This window comes from Arvicola amphibius, chromosome 7 (assembly GCF_903992535.2).
Source record: "Arvicola amphibius chromosome 7, mArvAmp1.2, whole genome shotgun sequence".
Classification (NCBI taxonomy): Eukaryota; Metazoa; Chordata; class Mammalia; order Rodentia; family Cricetidae; genus Arvicola; species Arvicola amphibius.
In genome coordinates this window covers 42,408,922-42,436,652 of record NC_052053.1, presented here as the reverse complement: position 1 = coordinate 42,436,652, position 27,731 = coordinate 42,408,922, and the positions used below count along the sequence as shown (strand labels likewise).

Here is a 27,731-nt window from a genome sequence, read left to right as displayed (position 1 = left end):
ATAGATTTTGTTTTTATTTATATATATGATAAAGTTTATAAAAAGCAAAAAATAGTTTAGTAACACTAATAACACAGTAGGTCAATGAGACTATTGTAACAAAATTACAGGAATGTCATCTTACTTCAAATAATTTCACTGTTTTGTTCTCACCCCTTCCCATGGTGATTTGAGATGATACAATGACTGTGAAGAGATGAAGAGAGATGAATGGTGTAGGCTTTACAACACAGGCTACTTACTGATAGGCATGGCAGGACAGTCAGTTGCTGAGACACAATGAGTGTACGATTTGATGTTGGTAGCAGGTGATGTAAATGACTACTTGTAGAAGGAGCGGTGGGCTGCGTTGCCACCCGGCTCCTGCACGGCTAGCTTAGCTCCAGAATAATTACATGGAAACTGTATTCATTTAAATACTGCCTGGCTCATTAGTTTCAGCCTCTTATTGGCTAATTCTCACATCTTGCTTAACCCATTCCTATTAATGTGTGTAGAGGAGAGATCTTAACCTGCGTCTGTCTCGAAGAGGAGAGGCATGGCATCTGCCCGAGGCTTCTGCTTTCTTTCTCTCAGAATTCTGTTCTGTCTACTCTGCCTTCCTAATTTTTTGTCCTATTAAAGGGCCAAGGCAGTTTCTTTATGACCAATGAAAGTAACACATGGACAGACGACCCTCCTCCATCAACTACAGATTCTTTTTTTTTAACCTTTTATTTTTTTGAGACAGGGTTTCTTTGTGTAACAGTCCTAGGTGTCCTGGAATTAGCTCTTGTAGACCAGGCTGGCCTTGAACTCACAGATATCCGCCCGCCTCTGCCTCCCAAGTGCTGGGATTAAAGGCGTGCGCCACCACTGCCCGGCTCCTGTCTTTACTTTTTAATTCCACAAAGTGTTGTTGCAGAGAATTATCTTTACTGTACAGGTGAACTTTTTAATTAATTTTATAAAAAAATTTATCAGGCTGGGTGTGGTAGGGCATACCTGTAATCCTAGTCTTCAGGAAGCAGAGCTGCAGGAAGCAGGAGGCTGGAGGCCATCCATGCTATGTGGTGAAATTCTGCTTTAAGAATAAAACAAGCCAGTTGTGTGGTGTTTGCCAGTAGGATTTGCTGAAGGAGGCAGAGGCAGGAGTTTGAGGCCAGTTTGGGCTACACATTGGAGCTGGAGAGATGGCTCACTGGTTAAGAGCATCGGCTGCTGTTCTCTGCTGCCAGAGGATCTGGGTTCAATTCCCAGTACTCAACTGTTTGGAACTCCAGTTACAGGGGACCTGACACCCTTGTCCAAACATAAATGTAAGTAAAACACAAACACACATAAAAATGAATCTTAAAAATGAATAAAATAATTAAAGAAAAATCCTCTGTGAGTTCGAGGTCAGCCTGGTCTACAGAGCAAGTTCCAGGACAGCCAGGCTATTACAGAGAGAAACCCTGTCTTGAAAAACCAAACAAGGGTATTGGAGAGAAGGCACAGTGGTTGAGAGTCCTGAGTTCAATTCCTAGCAACCACATCGTGACTCACAACCATCTGTAATGAGGTCTGGTCCTCTTTTCCGGCCTGCAGGCATATGTAATAAATAAATAAACCTTTATATTTTATTTATTTATTTATTTATTTATTTTTTTGTTTTTCGAGACAGGGTTTCTCTGTGTTGCTTTGGAGCCTGTCCTGGAACTAGCTCTTGTAGACCAGGCTGGTCTCAAACTCACAGAGATCCGTCTGCCTCTGCCTCTGCCTCTGCCTCTACCTCCCAAGTGGTGGGATTAAAGGCATGCACCACCACCTCCTGGCAAATATTTACTTTTATTATATTTTTATCATTTGTTTTTTTCGAGATGGTTTCTCTGTAGCTTTGGAGCCTGACCTGGATCTCGCTCTGTAGACCAGGCTGGCCTCAAACTCACAGAGATCCACCTGTCTACCTCCCACGTGCTGGGATTAAAGGCGTGTGCCACCACCACCTTAAATAAATAAATCTTAAAAAAATCAATCAAGGGCTGGAGAGATGGCTCAGAGGTTAAGAGCACTGACTTCCAGAGGTCCTGATTCAATTCCCAGCAACCACGTGGTGGCTCACAACCATCTTTAATGAGATCTGGTGCCCTCTACTGGCCTATAGGATATATGTTGGCAGAATACTATTTACATAATAAATAAATCTTTAAAAAAATTAATCAAATAAATACAAAACAAAAACACCAAATAAACACAAATTTAAAATCAGCTTCTAAGGGTGAGGCCTGTAATGCAGGTACAAGAAAGGCTGAGAGAAGAGAGCAGGTTCAAGGACTGATTAGACTCAAGGCCAGCCTGGACAGCTCACTCTGATCCTGTCTTACAGAAAGAAAAAATATTAAAAGCATTAGGGTTGTAGTTCAATAATCGAATGCTTGCCTAGCATGTGAAGTCTTGCACCATTTGTCTTTCTTTCAGGATCTTTCTATGTAGATCAGGGTTCTAGTCCTGGGATTAGAGTGCATGCCACCCACCGTGTTTGACTGTGCTGGTGGCGTCACTACTGTGTTCCATTTTAGGAACATATGCCATAATGTGATCTTAATATCTTTAGAGTTTCAAACATTTCAACAACTTTTTAAAAAGTCTTTATTTTTATTTTCTTTCTTTTTTTTTTTTTAAATTTATGTGCATTAGTGTTTTGCCATTGGTGTCAGGTTCCCTGGACTGTTGTGAGCTGCCATGTGGGTGCTGGGATGAACCCGGGTCCTCTGGAAGAGCAGTCAATGCTCTTAACCCACTGAGCCATCTCTCCAGCACCCCCCCATTTCAGCAACTTTTACTTATTTATCCATTCTGCTCCTGCTTCAATTTGTTCTTCATCTTACTCAGATGACTTCAGTTCTCTGGCCTTTCACCTTAATACCTGTTTTTCAAGTCTGCTTGACATGTGACAGCAGCTTCAAATGTAGAAGCAACCTCTCCACTACAAATAAATTCTCTCTCTCTTTCTCTGTCTCTCTATATAGGTAATATTAAAATATAACAATATGCATAGAGTATTTACTTCCTCCCTTAGCCAAGACCTATCTCTGAATTTGTATAGCTATCTCTCACTTTCAACAAAATGATAAAATGGTTTGGTGCCTTCCCTTTTTTAGGTACCCCCTTTTGGAAGTCTTCATACAGCCTCAGTACTTTTTCTGACATAAGCATAATGTGTGCTCATCACTGGAACATTATATATATATTTCATATAAATACATATATTTTGGATTTTTTTTGACAGGGTTTTTCTGTGTAGCAGCTCTGGTTTTCCTGAAACTAACTTTGTAGAACTCAGATCTGCCAGCCTCTGCCTCCACAGTGTTAAGATTAAAGCGTGCACACACACCACGCCCAACCTTCATATTCTTTTTTAAATTATTTTTTAATATTCTTTTTATTTATTTATCATTTATCTTTTATTTATTTATTTATTTATTATGTATACAATATTCTGTGTGTATGCCCACAGGCCAGAAGAGGGCACCAGACCCCATTACAGATGGTAGTGAGCCTCCATGTGGTTGCTGGGAATTGAACTCAGGACCTTTGGAAGAGCAGGCATTGCTCTTAACCTCTGAGCCATCTCTCCAGCCCCACCCTTCATATTCTTTACCTACGGATCTAATTCCTTTTTCATTTTAGCATTTATGCCCCGTGGCTGTAATTTTTGCAGTGTTGAAGTCGTTGATAGCTGAACTAGCACAGATTTTTCTTTTTTTTTTTTTTATTTCACGGAAAGTGTATTCTTAGTGTTGTTCTTCCCTTGGCTCCCTTAGCGTTAAGACTTTTACTTACTGAAATCTGCCTTTTCACTTAAAGGAAGCATTTACGCTTCTCTAGCATTTTGGAAAGGTCACAGCACTATCCTTGCACGTAGGAGCCACTATTTATTTTTTTTTTCCGAGACAGGGTTTCTCTGTAGCTTTGGAGCCTGTCCTGGAACTAGCTCTTGTAGACCAGAATGGCCTTGAACTCACAAAGATCCTCCTGCCTCTGCCTCCCGAGTGCTGGGATTAAAGGCGTGCGCCACCACCGCCCGGCACCACTCTTAAGTAGATAAGGATTGTCTGGACGTAAGTTAAAAGTCAGCGTGGAAACCCACCTGGCTAGTGACAATCAACAAACCAGTCGCGGGTAGCGTAGATACGCGGGACAAAAGAACCAAACTGAAACGCTTTTTCTGCTAACTCAAGACTGGCGCCTAACTTGAAAACTAGGACTAGGTTCTTCCTGGAACTTTCCAAGTAATATTTTTGGACCGCAGGTATATGAAAGGGAGCGAAACCAAGGAAACGGGAAACGGAAACCTTTTGATGAAGCAGTCCCAGCACCAAGAGCCCAGGTTGAATTTCAGCGCGCAGGCGCCACCTGGCTTCTCTTCCAGACGCAGGCGCCGCACAGCCGGCTCCGCGTGCGCAGCCGCGGGTACTCACGCAGGCGCAGGAGTGTTCGGCCAGCCCCGCCCCGGCCCTAGGCCGCGAGGCGCGGGCGGGGCGATGGCGCGCGGGAGGGGCGGGGCCACGCTGCGGGCCCGGGCCATGGCCGCCGTGGATGCTGAGGTGAGGCGCGGGGTCGGCGTTCGGCGCTGGGGCGCGGGCCGTGGTCATGATGGCAACAGCCGCGGCGAGAGGGCAGGAACGCGAGCGTGCTGCTAGCTGGGTGGGGCCGCGCGCCCCCGCTGTCTCGGGCCAGGCGGTGCCGAGGCCCCAGCGTCCGGCCCGCGCTCCGCCGGCGCGCTTTGTGCGCGGCGGGCCCGAGCAGCGGTGGCGGCGGCAGCAGCGCGGCGGGCGGTAAGAGGCCGCGGCCCCGCATCTCGCGGCCGCGAGCTTGACTGCGGGCGGGTCGGAGCCGGGGTGGCGGAGACAAAAGGCAAAGTCGAGCGGGCCAACTTGCGCGCGGCGGAGATGAGGCCGGCCTGCGCCTGCTGCCCCGCGCCGTGACCTTTCACTCGCCGCGAGAGCGTGGCACCATCTTTAAGGAAAAGTTGGCCGGTCCCGCTCGTCTCCCGCGCACAAAGCCGCTGCAGCGGGGTGACCACGGGCGAGCACGCTCAACAGAGCAATGCCTGCGGACCCAAGTTTATTTCTTCACCGATGGCATTAAAGCGGCTGGGGACGGCGAGTTAGCGTTCTTTTGTTCGCGTGCTGGCCTTGCCTCTGCTTTCTGCGGGATAGTTTGCTTCCTGGTTTTTTTGCGGCGTAAACGCAGTGCCCCGGCGAGAGGGACCGCTGTCTTTCCTGAGCTGAGAAAGGCCGGCGTGGAGTCGGGGTCCGCAGAATGCACTAGTGTTGTGATCGCAAGGGCCGAAGTACGGGGCGGGTTTGGAAGAAAGTGTAAGATAGCAGTTTCCTTCCGAAATCTGCTGCGGGAACAGTTAGCTTTTAGGACTTGCAGACCTCAGAAAGTAAAGGTGTCGTGAGAAGCTGACACATGTGTGTTGCATAGGCTCAGCAGTACGTTTTACCCCACATAATGTGTGGTCGTTGAATTTTTTTCTCTTGCCTTTTTGAGGGGTAGTCCTAGAAGTGAACGGCGAGTTTTCAGATCTGATGCGAGGAGAATTTGTTGAGTACTTCAACAACGTTCAAGAACTGACTTGGGCACCAGGAACACAGGTGTCTAAGAGATAATCCGAAGTCGTTTCCTGGCTTGTAAGGAAGGCGATGAATCGTGATTCTCGTCCTTTATTGAGCACTTGGTGTGTTCCAGGCATTGTTTAAGCTTTTCAGAGAAGTTACCTCATTCAGTTTTTTAATGACATATGCAGTGGGTACTGTTATTTCCTATTTAGCAGATGAGGGAAATAAGATTTGGTAGGGTAAGTAGCTTTGCCTGGTCAGTTGTAGGCCTGGCCATTTTTCTTCCTTCCTTTCTTTTAAAATATTTATTTCTTTATTTGTGTAAATGAGTGCTCCTTATGCATGTATGCCTGCATGACAGAACTGGGCCTTAGATTCCATTATAGATTGCTGGGAGCCAGTATGTGGTTGCTGGGAACTAAACTCAGGACCAGTTCTCCTAACTGCTGAGCCATCTCTCCAGCCCCGCAGCCTGGCCGTCTTTCAATGTCAGGCACATAATTGGTGTTACTAATTGATGGAGAAAGCGCAATGTGGTAGTGCATGGTTGTTATCCTAGCACCGCCTGGGAGGTGCACCGAGGAAGGAGGATTGCATGTTCAAAGCTAGCCTGGGCTGCATAGAGACTCCCTTCCCTCAAAGGTGGAAGTGTCAGTGGTCTCCAGTGTCTTTGATTTCACAGGCAGCTTACGTAGAGTGTGTGTTTGTTGAGCCTGTACCTGATCCCAGCCTTACTGTAGGACTTTCGTGCATAATGTAGCATATAAACATGACAGTAGCTTTATGAAGTAGCTTCTCTGGTATCCCTTTTGCAGGTGAGGCAACAGGCACATAGCTCCAGCATTACAGAAGTTTGTGCTATACTGGAAGATACAGATGTGTGACTACAGAGGCCATGCTCCATACGCATGGCATGTTACACCTGTTTTTGGACTTGTGATTTTAAGTATTTATCCCGGAGGTACATGACAGGATGAGGGGCCCTTGTCTGTAGTAGAGTATTGTTGGTCCTGTGGAATTGGGTAGGCCTGAGCTCATCTTCACTGAATCTTGAAATATTTACTAGTTAGGGTTCACTAAATGTGAGATGATTAACCCATCAGAGCTGACACTGAAGCTTCTCTAAGTGTGTTTGTGTATTACTGAGGTAGCGGAGAGGTTTATTAATATATCCCCTGTTCTCCATTTTGTAGGTTGATGTGGGTTCCTCCACTTCTTGGGTTTGAATGTATGTCCTGGTCACAGGATAAGAGTGTGATACATAGGGCTTTTGTCTTAGCAAAAATGTTACATTGCAGTAGAAGCACCTTCCAAAACAAAATCTGTACTTATTGGAGTGACTAATAATGTATCTTCTTAAAAAATTATTGATTTTATGTGTATGAATGTTTGCCTTTATGTATAATTTTTTTGTGTATGGATGTTTTACTTGGATTTATGTTTGCATGTCTGGTGCCAGTGGAGGCAGTGGAGACCCTGGAATTGGAGTTAGGGTGGTTGTGAACCATCAGGTAGATGATGGGAGTTGAACCCTTCTGGTTTTATCAAACAGCAACAAGTGCTCGAACTGTAGAGTCATCTCTGCAGTCCCAATGTTCCAATGTTTACTTTTTGCCTGTTGGTATATAAGCCATCATGCCCACCAGTATCTTTATCCCCCCCTTTTTTTTTTGAGACAGGGTCTCTTCATCATGTATTTCAGGCTGACTGATGACTTTCTATGCCCCTAATGTTGGCCTTGAACTTCTGATCCTTCTTGGGTCATAGGTGTGTGTGTATTACCATGCTTAGGTTTGTTTCTCTTCCCCTGTTCCCTTAATCTTACATTTTAATCGGGTATGGATGTGCATACCTGTGATTTTTGGCACATGTAGTCTGGAGCAGAAAGATCATAAATTAGGTTAGCCTTGGGTACAGTGTTAAGCTTTGTGTCAAAAAGTCAAAACAGCCAGGTGTGGTGGGGCACACCTTTAATCCTGGCACTGAGGGAGGTAGGTACATTTCTGAGTTCAAGACCAGCCTGGTCTATCTATAGACAGTTCCAGGACAGCCAGTGCTACACAGAAAACAAAACAAAAAAACTACTACCACCACCAAAAAACCACACCAATCCTCAAAGCATTTTTTTAATTTAGAATAGTATATACATATATAGTTTAAAGAGTCAGGGCTAAGAGACATTATTGGAAACTCTTTAGTCTTCCGCAAAGCAGCAGCAATTTTTAATTCTTTAGTGTTTACTTCATGTTTCTGAATATATGCTGCTGCTGTTGTTTTTTCTCACCAGCTGTAGGGATTATTTGTGTACTTCCAGTAACAAAAATAAGAACTTTAATTCTTTCACACTCTGGTTACCTGTTAGTTAGAGTGGACATTTTCTGAAACTGATGTCCAGCATTGTCTTTGGAGTTTGGCCTTCTTTGCTCTCTAGAGCTCTCTCTTCCTTGGGGTAGAATGTATTTTCTAGAGGCGGCATGAGTAAATGACGATGTGGCTGAGGATGTAGATGAATTGATAGAGTGCTAGGCTAGGTTAGACTGGGTGTGGTAGTGCAGGCACTGCAATCTCAGCACTAGGTAGGTAGAGACAGGAAGATCAGAAGTTTTAGGTCATCCTCAGCAATGTAGCAAGTTCAAGCAAGGCAAGTGTAGGTTTCAGGGAACTCAGTCTCAAGAAAAAAAAAAAGGGTCAATTGTGTGAACTTTTTTTTTTGTTGTTTAAAAATTTAGATGTACTTTACTATACTTCACACTTAAAAAATTTTTGGATAAGCATGGAATTCCTGCTTGGAAGTGAACCATGAAGGCTTTTTTTTTGTGTGTGTGTGGGGAGGATGGACATGGGTATGCTGCCAGAAATTCTACCTAGGTGTTTTTTTTTTTTTTTTTTAAAGATTTACTTATTTATTATGTATGCAGTTCTGCTGCCTGCATGTATCCCTGCAGGCCAGAAGAGAGCACTAGATTTCATTACAGATGATTGTGAACCACCATGTAGGTTCTGGGAATTAAACTCAGGACCTCTGGAAGAGCAACCAGTGCTTTTAACCTCTGAGCCATCTCTCTAGCCCTCTACCTAGGATTTAAATGTGTGTTCAGGATTAGTGTGGTTCACAAGGTCTCAATAAGTTGTCATGAATGCCAAGCAGGAACTCCACCACTGAGCTGTTGTTCAGCCTTCTGAAAGTCAGCAGCATTCTAGTGTTGCTGTTGAGAAAGACGTTCAGTTGGAACTCCCCACATGCCCACCACCAGTGCTGTGCAGCCCAAACCTAGGGTTACAGGCTCTCCTGATACCATTCAACTGTAGATCCAGACTCCATTTGATTCTTAGTGTTTATTTCCCTCCTTGAGACGGGGTTTCTAGCTGTTCTGGAACTCCCATTGTAGACCAGGCTAGCCTCAAACTTCGAGATTCTTCGCCTGCTTCTGCCTCCCGAGTACTGGGATTAAAGACATGTTCCACCATGCCTGGTTTGAAATTTTTTTTTTTAAATTTTCTTTTACTTATTTTTTTGAGACAATATAGCTCTTACTAGCCTTGAATTCATTATGTAGATGAATATAATTTCCAAGTACCAGGATCAGAGATGTTTGTCATTATTCTTGGCTCCAGTTTTAGTTCCTGAAAACAATTTAAAATTTTTTTAATTTTTATTTTGTGTACATTGTTGTTTTGCCTGAATGTATGTCTGTGTGTGTTGGATCCTGGAGTTATAGACAGTTGTGAGCTGCCATTCGGGTGCTGGGAATTGAACCCATGTCCTCTAGAAGAGCAGTCCGTGCTCGTAGTCTCTGAGTCATCTCTCCAGTCCCCCAATTTTATTTTTTAATAAAATTTTTTATTTTACATAAGAGTTCTTCTCCGTCCCCTTCTCTCACTCCCTGAAATGACTATCACTGAGCTTCTTTTGTTGTTAGAGAGGGGCAGGACTGGGAATAGAACCCCAGATCTCAGGCACACTAGGTAAACACTTGTTTTTTATTTTTTATTTTTTTAAAAATTTTTTTTTTTGGTTTTTTTCGAGACAGGGTTTCTCTGCAGCTTTAGAGCCTGTCCTGGAGCTAGCTCTTGTAGACCAGGCTGGTCTCGAACTCACAGAGATCCGCCTGCCTCTGCCTCCCGAGTGCTTGTATTAAAGGCGTGAGCCACCAACGCCCGGCTCAAACACTTGTTTTTTGAGACAGGATTTCTCTACACAGCCACCTGGTTTACTCTGTAACTTAAAAAGATTGAGAGAAGTTGGGTGGTGGTGGTGCACGCCTTTAATTCCAGCACTTGGGAGGCAGAGGCAAGAGGCTCCATGTGAGTTCAAGGCCAGCCTGGTCTACGAGAGCTAGTTCCAGGACAGGCTCCAAAACTACAGAGAAACCCTGTCTCAAAACAACCCTCTCCCCAAAAAGTTTATTTTTGCTTTTACACAGATGTGCTTCTTCCTTTTCAGTTACTACATAACTGGATGTAAAAGCCCAAATGCAGAACTTTAAACTGATTATAACTTATTTTTTAATCTTTACTAATAATGATATAATAAATACCTTTAAAATTATATTTTAAAAATTTATTTGTGTATTATTGTATGCTTGTGAGTGTTTGAGAGAGAGAGGGAGGGAGGGAGGGAGGGAGAGAGAGAGAGAGATCGATCAGAGGACAATTTTGAATTTCAAACTTGGGTTATCAGTCCTGGTGGTGAGTACCTTTTCCTGCTGAGCTACCTCATTGGCCCTGTAGTGTGTGTGTGTGTGTGTGTGTGTGTGTGTGTGTGTGTGTGTGTGTGTGTGTGTATTGGTTTTTCAAGACAAGATTTTTCTGTATAGCTCTGATTGTTATGGAACTCACTGTTGTGTTTCTTTCCCCGGTTGTGTTTACCGTGGAGTCGGAGGGAGGAACCCGGGACTCGTGGAAAGGTTGTTTATTAGGGAAGGGGGTGTTCCATAGTGGGGTAAAGGGACCAAAGGGGGGCGAAGGAAAGAGGAAGAAGAGAAGGGGGGGAAGAGAGAGACAGAAAGAGACAGAGAGAGAGAGAGACAGAGACACGGGGAAGCAGAGAAGTGGGGAAGAGAGGCAGAAGCGAAGCTGCCTCTCTTGAGAGGCAGATGGAAAAAAGGGAGAGCTCAGGCCAGAAGCTGGAGATCAGCCTGCCTCAGTGGATGGGGGAGGGAGTGGGTGTGGCTTGTCTCATAAAGGGACAGGGACCAAATCCGTAACACTCACTATGTAGACCAAGCTTGCCTCAAACTCAGACCTGCCTTTGCCTCCTGAGATTGAAGGCATTCCCTGCCACCACCATCACTGACTGGCTGGAGGATTGTAAGTTCAAGGCTGCTCTGTCTTCTGAGTGAGCTCAAGCCAGTCATTGCTTATCAGTGAGATCCTATCTCAAAATAAAAGAGGGAGTTAGAGGGGTGGCTCAGTGGTTAAGAGCACTAGCTGTTCCTCCAGAGGTTTAATTCCCAACACTTACATGGTGGTTCACAGCTTTCTGTAACTCCAGTCCCAGGGAATCTGACACCATTTTCTGGCCTTCATGGGCAGCAGGCATACACACGGTACACAGATATAACAAACAGGCAAAACACCCATACATATAATGAATTGAATAAATAAAATAAATAAGCAAGAGGCTTGGGAGAAGTTCAGTGAGTGTGTTTACTTTTATTGTGGTGGCAGTAATTGTGTATGCAATGTGTGGGGTGGGGATGGGGGGAGGATGTGGCTGATATACATATCATGGCATGAATGGAGTTTAGAAGACAACTTAGTTCTGTTCTAGCATGTGTAGTAGTCAGATTTACCATGGCTCACTTTTTTTGAAAGCAGGGTTTCAATGTGTCGTCCTGAGTTTGCTTTTGCCATAGTGTTTAGAGGGATACAGTGCTTCATTCTGGGGAAGGAGTGGTTGGAGGGTGTGAGGCCACTTGTTCACATCTCAGTAGATCAGGAAATCGACCAACTTTAAAGATTCTATTTTTTTATTTTGTTACCTGGTCCTCTTTAGGAACAGCTAATGTGGGGCTAAAGAGATGCTTCAATGGTTAAAAGCACTGACTACTACACATGCTAGAAATAACTAAGTTGTCTGAACTCCATTCATGCCATGGCATGTATGTGAGGACTTATTGATTCCAGGGGCTGGGATAAAATGTTGTATACTACCAAACCTAGCCTCTTTTTGTCATTCATTCATTTATTTCATTTCATTTTTGAGACAGGGTTTCTCTGTGTAGCCTTGGCTGTCCTGGAACTCGCTCTGTAGGTCAGGCTGACCTTGAATTCACAGAGATCAGCCTGCCTCTTCCTCCTGAGTGTTGGGACTAAAGGCTTACACCACCACTGTCTGGCTCCATTTTAAGCTGAAAACATTGTAGATTGAAAATTCATTTTAATATACCTGTCTTAGTGAACATCCCATTGTAGCTATAGTACATTGTAGCATATGGGTCCTGGCCTTGTTTTGGTTAAACAGTATTATGAGAAGATCGACCTACCTGTGGCTAGTATAGGAGAAAATAAAATTTTGAAGTATGATTCTTTTTTTTTCTTTATTATCATTATTCTATTACTTTAAAAAAATACCAGTCCAAATTCCCACTTCTTCCCCGCCTCTGAAGTATGATTCTTACTGAATACCTATTTCACCATTGTAAAGTTGTAAAATTATTTTTGTGAGACAGGATATTGCTTTGTAGTCTAGGCTGACCTGGTATTTGTTGTATTCATGCCTCCAAAGTACTGGAAATTACCTTGCATGCCCAGGTCAAAGTTGAGAAATTTCAAGTTGAACCATTGTAAGTTGGGAACCATCTGTATAAATGGGGTTAAAGGGTAGTGTAAAGACTCACTACTGAGCACATATAGTCTGGTTTTTCCTTCTTTCTCATGGAATAGCTCACCCCTACCCTTTTTTGTGCTTGCCCGTCCTCAATTATTGTGTGTTTTTGGAAGTTTTTAAAAAATGTAATAGTTTTTAATTGTGCTATGGTGCGCATGTATAGAGGTCAGAGAAAAGCTTGTGGGTCTATGGGTATTTAACTCATGCTGTTAGTCTTGGTGGCAAGTATCTGTACATACTGAGCCATCATGCCAGTTTGTTCCTGGAGTTTTCTATAGGGTTCAACTTTTAGTCTCCATTGACTCTAGAATGTGATTTTGCTGGTTTGTATCCTTTTTTTTTTTTTTTTTAAGATTTATTTATTTATTGTGTATACAGTGTTCTGATTGTATGTGTGCCTGCATGCCAGAAGAGGGCATGGAAACAAACTATGAAGAGGTGAAAGTAAAAATTCAATGCAGATTGACTTCATCTACCTGGATGAGACTTGGGGAGTCTGATGCTAGGCAATTCATTGTTAGCGTATTTAAAACACTACAGTTTGGGGAAAAGTTTCCGGCAGCAATCATTCCAATTCTAGGTGCACACTAAAGCTTAAGGTGTCACTACTTAGAAACGCCTTTACAAAGTGCGTGTTACAATAAGAGGGTTGGTTCTGTAGCTAAAGGGACTAGAATCTAGTGGTCTCTGACTGAGATAGCAGAGAGGTTAGCAGGCTGTAAGGGATGTGTGACATCTCCCCTAAGGATAGATTCTGTTGACCAAGAAACAAAGCTAAAAATAAAGGTCTATGGAGAAAGTCTGGGATAAACAAACATTCTGGGGGTTTTGGGTGAGGTCTGCCTCCATAGATAGCAAAAAGGACACTAAGTTGTTAACAGTGTTCATTCTCATTCCGCCTTCTGGGTGGAAAACAGGTAATTCCTCCTTTTAGGAGAGTTCCCTGTGTGTTGTTTAACATTCCTGGTTCCTGAGTGCCCCCTACACAGGAGGAGACATAAACAACATCCATCCCTTTTCCTAAGGTCCCAGCAACAAACTGAGACATGATTCTGCCCTTTTCACACTTGGGAGCCAGTGAGTTTGTTGAGTTTCCTTGCAGATCATAGATGAGGGGTTACTTACAGGGGTATGAGTGCTCTTTCCTCTAAAGGCCATAACAGGAGAACCTCTACCCAGCAGGGTAAAGAGTTTGAATAGTTGCTTAGGTGGATACCTCTGTTTTAGTCTTCTCCCACATGTATGTACTCTGACCCCTCCCCCAGGGCTCATGCGATTAAGGGAGAATTATGTGAGAATAAGGTATACCTCTCTACCCCATTTTTGGGGTATAAACCATCTACAAATGCAGTTGTGATTATCTTTTCAAGGGGCACAGCTGAATGCCCCAAGATGGTGATTGCTTAATTCATAACACAGGGTCTCATGTCACAGGGTCGGAAACTCCATGTATATCTAAGTATGACCTTGAACTGAGTACTTGGATCATATCATAGATGTACTCCACCAGGACAGATTTTATGTGGTGCTGGGCATCAGACCCGGGGACTGGTGTATGGTATGCAAGCATTCTACCTAACTGAGCTCTATCCCTAGCCTAAGCATTTATTATTACTTTTTAAAGATTGATTTATTGCTGGATAGTGGTGGCATACACCTTTACCCCAGCACTCGGGAGACAGAGACAGGCAGAAACTTCTGAGTTTCAGGCCAGCCAGAGTTATATAGAGAGAGATAAAGAGACACAAGTATTTTTGGATTTTCATTATGGAAGGTTTCTCAAATCTATTCAAGTAGATAAAATTTAAGGTAGTTGAGTGTGGTTGGACATCTGTAATCCCAGGTTGAGGCAAGAGTATCATAAATTCAAGGCCAGCCTGGGGTACATAGCCAATTCGAGGTTTGCTTAAACCACACTGGGAGACAACTCTTTTACAGAAACAGAAACACCAAGTAGAGGCTAGTACTATAATGAACATCATTACTTGCTGTGCTGCATTCCACCATCATCAGTTGCCTTATTTATTTATTTTTTTTCCTTTTTGAGGCAGGGTTTTTCTGGATCCTGTCCTGGAACTAGCTCTTGTAGACCAGACTGGTCTTGAACTCACAGAGATCCGCCTGCCTCTGCCTCCTGAGTGCTAGGATTAAAGGCGTGCGCCACCACCATCCGGCTTCAACAGTTGTCTTATTTTTTTATTTTTTTCTATTCTTTTCTATCTAGGAACAGTTGCCTTCTTATGACTTCTTATGACTAGTCTTGCTTTACTTGAACTTCCATCATGGCCCATACTATTGGCAATTATTTTAAAGCATTTCTCAGACATTTTTCATCTGTGAGCATTTTATTTCAGTTAATGTCCTGTTACTTCAGTTGCCTGAGTGGTAATCATATCCCCTTGTATTTTCAGCACTTGAGAGGCAGATGCCGGACAACCACAAGTTCAAGCCTAATCTGGTATACACAGGAATTTCCAGGCTATACAGGGGTACATAATGAGGCTGTCTCCAAAAGGCACCCGTCCCACAAGAATATAGTCTGCTCATTGCTCTTGGTAGATATATCAAATCTCTGAATAGATTTCTTTTCCAGTGGGTCGCTCCACCCCTTTCTCCAAGTTTGACTTTTTATTTTTTGCCCTTTCAAGACAGTATTTTTCTGTGTAGTAATGGATGTCCTGAACTTGCTCTGTAGACCAGGCTAACATTGAATTCCTAGAAGGTTCTACTCTGGGCTTCAATGGTCCGTTCCCATTTGTTTTGCTTTTTTTGAGGCAGGGTGTCACTGTAGATCAGACCGGCCTCTGACTGAGATCTGCCTGCCTGTACCTCCCCAGTGCTGGGATTAATGGTGCATACCACCATCTCCTGCCTAATGCATTCCTTTTTTATTCAGTTTTACTTACCTGAGTCCCTAACTCCATTAGTGTTTGTGGACTTTGCCCTCTCTAGCTTTCTTTTTCTTTCTTTTTTTAGCCCCCCCCCCCGCCTTCTCTGTATAGCCCTGGCTGTCCTGGAACTCACTTTGTAGACCAGGCTCCTGAGTGCTGGGACCCAAGGCGTGTACCACCACTGTCCACTAACTTCCTTTTTCTTCATGGTATTCTCATTCTGCATTTGCTTTGTTCTGGAAACCAAGCTTGGTAAAACTGGTTGAGAGCAAAGTAAGACTTTGCTCTTGGGTTCTGTGAATCTTTTATGCTTAGATATTTGGCATCTGTTTGTTGACTGGAGGCTGTGTGCTAAAAGTTGACTGCTATTCTAATTTTGTAGTAGGACTCAATCTAATTTTGAATTGCTAAAAAGACAAAGAGAAAGTTGTCTTTTTGGTCTTCTCACTTCTTTCTCTCTCCCCTCCCTCATTTGTTTTTGTTTTGTTTTTTTTTTTGTTTTGTTTTGTTTTTTGGTTTTTCGAGACAGGGTTTCTCTGTGGCTTTGGAGCCTGTCCTGGAACTAGCTCTTGTAGACCAGGCTGGTCTTGAACTCACAGAGATCCGCCTGCCTCTGCCTCCCGAGTGCTGGGATTAAAGGCGTGCGCCACCACCGCCCGGCTTTTGTTTTTGTTTTTGTTTTGTTTTTTGAGACAGGGTTTCTCTGTAGCTTTGGAGCCTGTCCTGGAACTTGCTCTGTAGATCAAGCTGGCCTTGAACTCACAAAGATCCACCCATCTCTGCCTCTGGAGTGCTGGGATTAAAGGCGTGCACCATCACTGGCTCCTTTTTTTTTTTTTTTAAGGTGGCACGCACCCTTAGACCAGGCTGACCTTGAATTCACAGAAGTCTGCTAGTCTTTGTGAGTGCTGGGATTAAAGGTGTGTGCTGCCACCACCCAGGTTCTAAAAACCTTAACTTTTTTTTTTTAAGACAGGGTTTCTCTGTAGCTTTGCAGCCTGTTCTAGAACTAGTAAACCAGGCTGGCCTTGAACTCACATTGAAACTCTTGCCTCTGCCTCCCAAATGCTGGGATTAAAGGCATGTGCCACCACCTCCCGGCTTAACTTTAACTTCTTATTTTGAAAAATGTCACACTCTGTGCCTAAGTCAGGTTTGGTCACTCACCTTTAGTAAGCCATTTAAAAGGAGCCAAATTAAAAATGAGCAGAGCTGGGAGGTAATGACACACCCTTTAATTCCAGCACTTGGGGAGGCAGAGGCAAGTAGATCTCTTGAGTTCAAGGCCAGCATGAGGTACCTAGTTAGTTCCTGGAGTTAGTTCTTGGACAGCCAGGACTATACAGAGAAACCCTATCTCAAAAAAACAAACAAATGGGGGAGGGAGTGGTGGCTCTGAGGTTAAGAGCACTGGCTGCTCTTCCAGAGGTCCTGAGTTCAATTCCCAGCAACCACATGGTGGCTCACAACCTTCTATAATGTGATCTAGTGCCCTCTTCTGGCCTGTAGGCATACATGCAGGGGCAGAACATTGTATACATAATAAATAAATCTTTCAATTAAAAACAAACAAACAAATGAAAAGAAGAAAAAAGATCTATTCAGTGTGATTATAGTGGGAAGAGGAACAAATATTCAGTTAATTCTCCAGTTCTATCTTTGGGGGTCCTGAATGAGATCAGAGTTCATTTGTCTGTCTGTCTATGTCTATGTCTATGTCTATGTCTATGTCTATATATCTGTTTTTTGAACAGGGTCGGTCTTTCTTTGTAGACCAGGTTGTTGTGTAACTCACTGAGATCCACCTGTCTTTGCCTCCCAAGTGCTGGGATTAAATGTATGTCCCTCTACCTCCTCACTTTACCCTGTTGTTTTTATGAAAATATTAGTTAGGTCATGGTAGGATTTGCCAGACAGGGTTTTACAAAGCTGCCCAGACAGAGAGATCAGAGTGCACAATGAGACCTCAAGTCAGGTGTGGGATTGTATTCTGTGAGTGGGATGTACTGGGTGTAGAACACTTGCCTAACATATTAAAAAAAAGGTGAAGTGTTAGTGCACGCAAACTGAGCACACAGGTGGTTGGACTCTGCTAGGTAGTAGGGTGCTTCCAGGACGGGGTTCTGAGTTTTATGTACTTAATTTGGTTATATCTGGTAGGAGATAGCCTGGCAGACATCTAGGTGAAAATGTTTAGGTTGGCATAGATCTACCTGGTGTGTTTGTAAGAAAAAAAATGAAGCCAGGTGCTGGTGGTGCACGCCTTTAATCCCAGCACAGGTAGAGGCAGGTGGATCTCTGTGTCTGTGAGTTTGAGGCCAGCTTGGTCTACGGGTGGAGGGAGAGGTCCAGGTGTCTACAAGAGCTAGTTCCAGGACAGGCACCCAAGCTACAGAGAAACCTTGTCTTGAAAAAACCTGGGTAGCATTTAGGATAGGACATCATGGCCATATGATACTACTCAGTTTGGGCAGTGGGGTTGATCCTGAACGTAGTAGTATGTCCTTCTGTAGTATATACTTATTTGTGTTCTGCCTGCATGTATGCATACCAGAAGAGAACACCAGATCTCATAGATTGTTGTGAACCACCATGTGATTGCTGGGGATTGAACTCAGGACCTCTAGAATGCCCTTAACCTCTGAGACATCTCTCTAGCTCCTTAAGTTTTGTTCCTTATGTTTTTTCAGAGTTGACTTATCCATTGTGGTGGCCACGTGCGTAACCCCAGCACTCTTGGGAGGCAGAGGCAGATAGATCTCTGAATTTGAACCTGGTCTGTACAGGGACCCCAGCCTGAGTCCTTGATAAGACCTTGTTTTAAAAAACAAAATAAGCCGGGCAGTTATGGCACATGCCTAATCCCCCAACACTAGGGAGGCAGAGGCAGGTGGATCTTTGAATTCTGAGGCTAGCCTGGTCTACAGAGCTCGTTTCAGGACAGACAGAGCTGCACAGACAAATCTGTCTCAAAAACAGACAAACAAAAAGCCAATCACCCTTCAAAAAACCTCAAAGTTTACTTAAAAAAAAAAAAAACAAAAAAGATGTGTTTTATGTGCATGAATGGTTTGACTGCATGTATGTATGATTATTGCCTGAGGAGGCCAGAAGAGGGTGATCCCTGGAAACTGGAGTTCTAGATGTTGTTAGCCATCTTGTGGGTATTGGTAAATGAACCCAGGTCTCCTGGAGTAACAGCCAGTTACTTTTAACTGCTGAACTGTCTCTCTATCTCTTAAACTTTACTCATTTTCATTTGTTTTTTTTTTTTTTTAATAAATAGTATGGGAACTGGAGAGATGGCTCAGTGGTTAAGAGCACTGACTGCTTTTTTAGAGGACATGGGTTCAATTCCCAGCACCCGCATGGCAGCTCACAATTGTCTATAAGCCCAGGATCTAAAACCTTCACACAGGCATGCAGGCAAAACACCAATGCACATAAAAATAAAAATAAATAAATTAAAAAGATAGCACGAAGTAAGGACTCAGTTTCATTTTCATGAGGTAAAATCTTATAAAAAGTTGTAAACTTACACATGGGTGCTGAGTCATATCTCCAGCCTAGGTGTGCTGGAGAAATAACTGAGTTCTACATCTTGCAAGAAAGAAGAAAACTGAGACACTGAATATGGGAATCTTCAAAGTCTGCCCCTACAGTGACACACTTTTTCAACAAGGCCATACATATCCACTCCAGCAAAGTTACACCTAATTGTGCCACTCCTTATGAGATTATGAGGACCAATTACATTCAGAGTGCCATAGTGCTTTGCCTTCTTGTACATATGTGTTCCGCTTGTATGCGTGGTGCCCATGAGTCCAGAAAAAGGCATCAGATCACCCGGAACTGGAAGTTACAGATGGTCGCGAACTGCCACTTTGGGTGCTGAAAATTGAACCCAGTCCTCTTGAATTGCAGCCAGTGTTCTTAACCACTGATTTGTCTCTCCTGCCCCTTAATATAATTTTAAATTTAATTTTATTGAATTTTGTGTATTTATGCATGCCACATTTCAGATTTGGACATCTTGCAGAGGACAGTTTACAGGGTTTGGTTCTTTATACCTCGTGGGTTTCAGGAATTGAACTTTGGTCGTCGGTCTTGATGGCAATTGACTTTATCTGCTGGCCATGTGGTCTTCAGTAGTTTTGTTTGCAATTCCCTGATGACTAGAGATGTTGAACATTTTTCATGAACTTACCATTTTTATTTCTTCATTTAAAAAGTGTCCAATTAATTTTCCCACAAGATTATATTCCTGGTTCTTTTTCAGGTTGAACCCAGAGCCTTGTGCTTACTGGACATGGCACAGTCTCTCTTTCAGCTTTATTTTGAAATTAGTTCTCACTAAATTGCTTATGTTGGCCTTGAATTCCCCCTTGTAGCCCAGATAATTCTCAATCTTGCAATCTCTCTGCCTTAACTTCCTAAGATTGCAGGTATGACCTACCATGCCTGCTTTTTTTCAGTTCTTTTATAATCTAGATACTAATCCTTTATTAAATTAATAAATAAATTGAAAATAGACCTAACGTACGATCTAGCTATAGTATGTGTACACTAAGGAGGGTAAATAAATTTATAAATGGATAAGTAGTACATACTAAGGAATACAGTTCAGCATACCTGTGTATCCATGTTTATTTTAATACTATTCATGGTAGCTAAATCATGGAATTAGTTTAGGTTTTTATTAGCAAATGAATAAAGAAAATGTGTGAATTATCTCAGGAGGCGGAGGCAGAGGCAGGCAGACCAGCTTGGTCTACAGAGTGCGTTCAGTTTATTCAGGACTACATAGAGAGACCCTGCCTCAAACAATTAAAAAAAATAAAACCTGAAGTTTCATTAAGAAAATAAGTGGAAGCCTGGAGGTGGTGGTGCATGCCTTTAATCCCAGCACTCAGGAGGTAGAGGCAGGCGGATCTCTGTGAGTTTGAGGCCAGCCTGGTCTACAAGAGTTAGTTCCAGGACAGGCACCAAAGCTACAGAGAAACCTTGTCTTGAGAAAACCAAACCAAACCAAACAAAAACATAAGTGGAAAAAAAGCCAGGTGGTCCAAAACTAGCACTTGGGAGGCTGAAGCAGGTAGATCTCTGAGTTCAGGGCCAACCTGACCTACAGGACGAGTTCCAGGACAGCCAGGACCTTTACACAGAAACCCTGTCTCGAAAAACCAAAAACAGAAAAGAAAATAAAAATGACAGAGTAAATACTAGACCTTTATAAATTTTGGGGGTGCTGGAGAGACATCTGAGCACATTAGAGTTCCTACTGTTGTTCCTAGGTTCCTAACACCTACATCAGGCAGCTCACAACTACCTATAACTTCAGTTCTAGGAAATCTGACACCTTCTGACCTCCACAGACACCTACCTGTACACAAGTGGTGCATCTATAAATATTCAGACACAGGCATATACACATAAATAAAAACAAATATTAGGATCTTAAATTTCATAAAAAGGACTTTGGGGAATACTGGTGGAAAGTTCTACATCTCACGATTTAGTTCAACATAGGGTATGTGACAAAGAGCTGAAAGAACCAGCTGTTATAAATTAAGAGCTGAGGCTTTCCAGCACTGCCGGCTTTGTAGCTCTGCCCCAGAGAGAGCTTAGGTGTAGGAAGGCTTGGCTCCATCTTTTCAGACTGTGGGATTTAGTCTTTAGAATAATCAATGTTTTGATGGCAAGCCCATCTTTTTTTTTCTCTAAAGGTTTTATTTATTTATTATGTATACAGTGTTCTGCCTGCATGCCAGAAGAGGATACCAGGTTGCTGGAAATTGAACTCAGGACCTCTGTAAGAGCACCCAGTGCTCTTAACCTCTAATCCTTTTCTCCAGCCCGCAGTCCCATCTTCTAACCTGTAGTCTGTGGTAGTTAACCTAATATACAGAGGTTCAGTTCCAGCACTATATAAAAAGCAAAAATAGAAACATCCAACAAATACTGTGTGGTTCTCTCAGGATGGGGAAAAATTCATAACAGTAGAAAAGGAGGCTATTAAGGGATAGGAAGGAAGGGTAGAATAAGTAAGGGTAGGGTAATGAGGTGGTGGGTAATTACCATCCAAGAACCTTATGTTTATCCCAAAAATGTCAAACCCATGGTTTTATGCAATTAACATAGATATCTAAAGATACTGCGCGGTCACAGGGATTGTGCATTTTGAGCTTCAGTAGAAACTTTTTTTTTCCTAACAAACTAGTGCCTTTAGCAGATCTACACTCAGCAGCCTACAGCGTAAGTACTAGCTTAACTTAGGTTTCCCCAGGAAGTATCTACTGAATAGTATCCTGTATATAGCTGTCCTGATAGTCTATGTAGGTCAGCCTGCTTTAAATTCACAGAGATCCTCCTGCCTCTGCCTCTTTGTGCTGGCATTAAAGATTGGCACCAGTGCCAAGCAGACATGTCTGTTTTTACATTATTTTGTACTTTCATAATTAAAATATTTTAGTATATAAATAAATGGTGTCTTCCTTGCTTTTTAGTTGCTCATTTTTTAAATTAGATTTACGTGCATGAGTGTTTTGCTTGTATAAATTTATGTGTACTGTGTGCATGCTTGTTGCCTGAAGAGGACAGAAGAGAGTGTCAGATAACCTGGGACTAGAGATATAGACAGTCGTTAGCTGCCATATGAGTGCTGGGAATCGAACCTAGATTCTCTGCAAAAGCAAGTGTTCTTAACTTCTGAGCCATTTGTCTGACCCCTGCTCATTAAATTTTATTGGTCACATGAATTTATTTTCTTTCAGTTATTTTTTAAACTCTTTGTCTATTTTACTAGAGGAAGCTACAGTAAGGCAATGGATAGGGTGTTCTCTGTTTTCTGTGTGGGTAGCAGGTAGGTGTGTATGATCTTGTTTGGTTAATTTTAAGTGAATCAGTTACATTATGATTTTTGCAGTTGAACATGTGCTCTTGTATTGAAGATGAGTCGCTCAAGGTGCTTTTTTTTCTTTTTTTTTTTAAATCTGTTGCCTTAACCCTTCCATCCTGGCTCAGGTCAGTGGTCTGCATTAATTTGGAGTAGGTATAGCGGGCAGCCCTTCTATATTAAACCAGCCATGTAGCTGCTCTGGGATAGTCTATAGAATATAGAAGGGTTGATGATAATTATTTTCATGTATCCTTAAAAATAGGAAATAAAGTATTTCAGGTTGTATAAAGCTTAGCGGTTTTAAAAATATTTCTTACTTTAAAACAAAGCTTAGGATAGTATTATGAGCTGTTTGATCCCTAACAAACTGTGGTGAATTCTGGGCTTGGACTGGTGGGTTCAGTGGGAGAAACTTGAGTATAGGGAGGCTGCAATGACTCTTGGAACTTTGTCTGGTGGAAGGGAACCAGGTGGTTCTGGCCTGGATGTTCTATCTGTTGCTGTCTTGGCTTCTTTGACTTGAGTTGCGTCTTTGAAGGCAAGTTCCTGTGTAGGAGTGGGAATTACTTCAGTCTCCTGATCTGTTTTTATTTTTATTGTTTTTTTTTAAACAATATTATCTGGAGTGACCCTGAGATGTGATTGTTTTCTGGGTTGAGCTGAATTCATTGGTGGATTCTGTGATGAGATCTTTATTTTTATGGTGAAATAATACATATAATGGGGGGAGGGGACTGGAGAGATGGCTCAGCAGTTAAGCTGCTCTTCCAGAGGACTTGGGTTCAAGTCCCAGCACCCACATGGCAGCTCACAACTGTCTGTAGCTCCAGTTCCAGGAGATTGAACCCCCTTACACAGGCATACATGCAAGTAAAACACCAATGTACATAAAATAAAAACAATAAATTTTTTTAAAAAGTAGACTTTTTAAATTATTTTTTAAATGGAAAAACCTATCTTCTCATTTTACATGCCAGATCCAGTTCCTACTCCCTCCCCATATAATAGACTTTTTGAGAAACTTAAATTCTTTAAACCCTGGTTAACCTGAGGAGGCCTAAGGTTCCCTGTTGTGGCTTTTTGGGTAGCCTCCATTTCAGGAAAGAACAGGACAGAGTCGGAGTATGCCTAGTGAGAGTGGAGCTTTGAGGAAGACCTGGTTGAACTACTGTAGTTTCTCTGCAGTTAGCTGTTGTGCTTAGAAGAGGTTGATAGTTGGCACATGACACCAACCTTTCTCCTTTGGTTCTTGGCTGTGGTTAGAGCCAGTAAGTAAATCAGGGATGTTTGCTGTGATTGTGAGGGTCAACTTTCTGTCTCTTTTGGCCTTTCCCTACCCACATAGCTTTATTTTTGTGCCTGGCCACTTGATATGTGCACTTTCTTAAAAGTGGAGTGAGGGGTTCCGTAGCAGAGGGCTTTGAAGAACACTTGAAGCTAATTGTTTATGTTTTTTTTATGACAGGAGGAAGCTCATGACTCCCGCCCCCCCCCCCCCCCCCCGCATTGTTTTTGTTTTCAAGGCAGGGTTTCTCTGTGTAGCCCTGGCTGCCCTAAAACTTTGCTTTGTAGACCAAGCTGGCCTCAAACTCAGAGATCCAACTGCCTCTGTTTCCGGGTGCCACTACTGCCTGGCTATGGTTTTTCACCTTTGTTGATGATAAATCAGTAGTTCTTGTATTCAAACATCTATAGAGAGTACTCAGATCCTGTTGCTAACTGTGACTCTCCTTTTCTTCTTTTTCCCTGTCCCAAGGACAATCTCAGTGCTAGTGACCCAGGTGAGCCACTGTCAGGGACCTGGGCTCCAAGGACTAGAGATCTGGGCTGGGTGGGTAGATGGGGGAATCTTGCTGCTCTGCTCACAGGAGCTGTAAGGACAGAGCCACAGTGTTCATTTAGTCCACTTGTTTACATTTTATTTGTGGCCTTGCCTGGCCAGTTGATGAGGATACTCCATTTTCCTTGTACTGACAGAACTATGTAAAAAAATGCAGAAACTTAAGGCAGCAGAGCACACCTAGCTTTTTAAAGTGATTTCATAGAAAAATAAGATGTACAGGCAAGTTCTGGAAACTTTGGAAAGAGAGCCAGTAGGGGCTGTGTTTTCGCCTATTTATTGATTTATTGCAAACAACATATTAGACAAATTGGTTGGTAATCTGTTTTTTGAGCATGTTTTTGGAACAAAAGGGTGGGTGGGGGTGGATAGAAGGGTTGTTCTCCCAGATCTGAGGAAATGCAGCTCCTAGCACAGAAATGAGGAAGCAGGAACAATAGGAATGATTCCTTTGTGTCTGCCCCAGAAAAGAAATGGGGTGGAGGTGCTGGTAAGCCTATTCATTGCCATCACTCAAGTGTCCCCAGCAGTGATGACTTGGGGATGCTGTGTACTAAAAAATGACTATTTTGGTTTGGTTGTTAGAGGAACACTCCAATTGGGCATGCGAATGTGTTGGTGCTAGGATTAAAAAAAATCGGTGTTATAAATTTTAATGGTGCTTAATGTTAGTCATACAACCAGTAAGGAGTTATATATTCTACTTTTTTTCTGAGTCAAGAATATATATATATATATATATATATTTTTTTTGAAAATGATTTCCTTGTGCATGCTGAAGCTGTACCCTATGAATCTGGTGTTCTCCCTGACTCCAAGGAAGCTGGCTCTTCATGGTTTGAAAGGATACTGTTGGCAGATACAAAGGTGTAGCTTGGAGGTCTTGTCTGAGTATATGAGGAAGTATGATGAATGGGCTATAGTATAGGCAGACATTTTTCTTCCTTCCTTCCTTCCTTCCTTCCTTCCTTCCTTCCTTCCTTCCTTCCTTCCTCCCTTCCTCCCTTCCTCCCTTCCTCCCTTCCTCTTCTTTTATTCTCTTTTTTTTTTCTTTTCTTTTTTGGGATTTTCGAGACAGGGTTTCTCTGTAGCTTCAGAGCCTGTCCTGGAACTTGCTCCATAGAGCAAGCTGACCTTGAACTCATAGAGATCTACCTGTCTTTGCCCAAGTGCTGGGATTAAAGGCGTGTACCACCTCTACCTGGGATAGATCACTTTTTAAAAGAAAACAAAAGGATTCAAAACAAAAGGATTCATTTTATTTATATGAGTGTTTTGCTTGTATGTATGTATGTGTATCTGTAGATCACTTGTAGGGTGTTGGATCACCTGGCACTAAAGTAATGGAGGGTTGTGAGCCACCATGTGGGTACTGGGAGCTGAACTTGAGTCTTCTGGGTGAACACATGCTCTCAGCCACTGAGCCATCTTTCTAACCCCATATATTATCTTTAAAAATGGCAACAATGGCCGGGCGGTGGTGGCGCACTCCTTTAATCCCAGCACTCGGGAGGCAGAGGCAGGCAGATCTCTGTGAGTTCGAGACCAGCCTGGTCTACAAGAGCTAGCTCCAGGACAGGCTCTAAAGCTGCAGAGAAACCCTGTCTCGAAAAACAAAAACAAAACAAAACAAAACAAAAAAAATGGCAACAATGTTGAATTACTTAGAGAACTAACTCCTTTTTTAAATTTATGAAATCTTTGCAGTATATATCTTTCTGTTTTGGAGAAGAAGCAGCATTAGTGGGGAGACACACAGGCAGCTATGTAAAGAGGGACCAAAGAAAAAGGGAATGCTGTTGACTTAATGTTTCATGTCTAGGAGACTGGGTTTTGTAGACTAGAAGAAGAGAATCTCCCTCCCACTTCTTTTTCCCTTTCTCCTTCTTACCTTAACTTCCCTCCTCTACCTTCTCACTTGTCCTACTTAACCATCCTTTGCTCATATTTTACTTACTACATCCTAGGACTAACAGCATAATAAGCCCTAGAATTTTTTGTTATCCTTCAGATAAACTTCATTTCTTTAGTAGTTCCTGTCTAATATCATTTAACAGGCATCATATAACTTCATATAACTATAGTCTTCTATGAGTGGTTTATTTTACTGAGCTGTGTTCTTGTTTTTGCCTTGTAGACCAGGTTGGTCTTGAACTCACAGAGATCTTCCTGTCTCTGCCTCCAAGACATGCTACCACACTTGGTGAGTTCTCTTTTTTAAGGTAGGTTCATTTATGATATTGTATGGTGTGTATAACAGTCTTGCCTTTTTTATGGCTGAGTAATGATCTATTGTTGAATCAACTCTGTCCATTGGTTTGTTGATGGATTTTTTTGGTTGATCACTCTTTATTGGCTATTTTGAATGTTGCTGCTGAAAACATTTCATGTTCAGTTCCTAGCCACCTACACAGTGGATCACATTTGTAACTTCAGTTTCAGAAGAGCCAGTGTTATTTTCAAAGGAATTGACAGCTTTTTGTTTGTCTGCTTTCCTTCCTTCCTTCCTTCCTTCCTTCCTTCCTTCCTTCCTTCCTTTCCTTTCCTTTCCTTTCCTTTCCTTTCCTTTCCTTTTCTTTTTTTTTCTTTTTTTGGTTTTTTGAGAAGGGTTTCTCTGTGTAGCCCTGGTTGTCTTGGAGCTTGGTCTGTAGACCCAGAAGCCTCAAACTCACAGAGAGCTACTGGCCTCTGGAGTGCCTTTGTGTACCATGGCAGCTTTAACATGATAAAGCTTAAGTGGTATCTATCGTGCTCTATCTTTTTAAAAATCAATATTAAAATATAAATTCTGTATCAAACACATCTCTAGATGAAAATCTTCATACCATATTAATTCTGATACAGAGCACTATTCTTGAAATATTAAAACCCTTCCAGTATGAGCAAGAATAAGAACCTTTGGATAGTTGAGGAATTTATTAACTTTTTGGTTAAGCATAGATAATTTTGTTGCCTTCTTTGTGTAGCCTGCACTTACTCTTTTAACCACAAGATGGTGGCCTTCTTCCAGGCAGACTGATTCAATTTGGAGCTTTGTTAGGAAAGCAGGGACTGAATTTCATGTTCATGCATATGCACCGCTATTCATTCATTCATTCATTCATTCATTCATTCATTCATTCATTTCTGTGAGCAGGTCTCACTGTATTGGATTGGCACTTGCTCTGTAGACCAGGCTAGCCTTGAACTCACAGTATTGGGATTACACAAAGGCCTGCACCACCACTTCCTGCCCAGCACCATCTCTTTAAAGTTTACAGCTTCAGTAGGAAGACCTGTGGGAGGCAGGAGGGAGAAAGTGGTTGTAATTTGGAGTGGGGATCCGATGGCATGCTGCCTCCTCACAAGGAAATGTTCATTTGGCTGGATCTTGTTAGGATCATGAGTAATTATAGCTGCTCTGATGTCAAGATAACAATGGCCCGGTCTTGCCCAGAGGCTCAGTCCCCTCTAGCTTTTACATTCTATTTGTTTTCTCTTCCATGATGTTTCCTGAGCTTTGGAGAGGGTGATGTAGATGTATGATTATTTTATCCCTTTTAGGGCTGGGCAGTGGTTCACTCTGTTTCAGCAATAGTCACTTACTCTTGAGCAGTTTGACCAGTTAGGAATCTCCACAGTAATGCCACCCACTGCAAAAACAAGCTTTCTTGACTGAGGCCTAGAGCAGCAGTAATCTATG

General features: G+C 42.6%; 1 protein-coding gene across 6 annotated transcripts in view; it reads left to right on the top strand.

The window, feature by feature from the left end:
* The first annotated feature begins 4,523 nt into the window (after positions 1–4,523).
* Positions 4,524–27,731, top strand: part of Ehmt1 (euchromatic histone lysine methyltransferase 1) — a 127,611-nt gene continuing 104,403 nt past the window's right edge. For 5 of the 6 annotated variants that reach the window (XM_038336752.1, XM_038336754.1, XM_038336751.1 and 2 more), the window contains exon 1: positions 4,524–4,568. In XM_038336752.1, coding sequence (XP_038192680.1) covers positions 4,548–4,568 — 21 coding nt within the window. In that variant the 5' untranslated portion in view covers positions 4,524–4,547. The remainder of the gene's footprint in view (positions 4,569–27,731) is intronic. The other variant, XM_038336750.1, reaches the window with a different exon arrangement.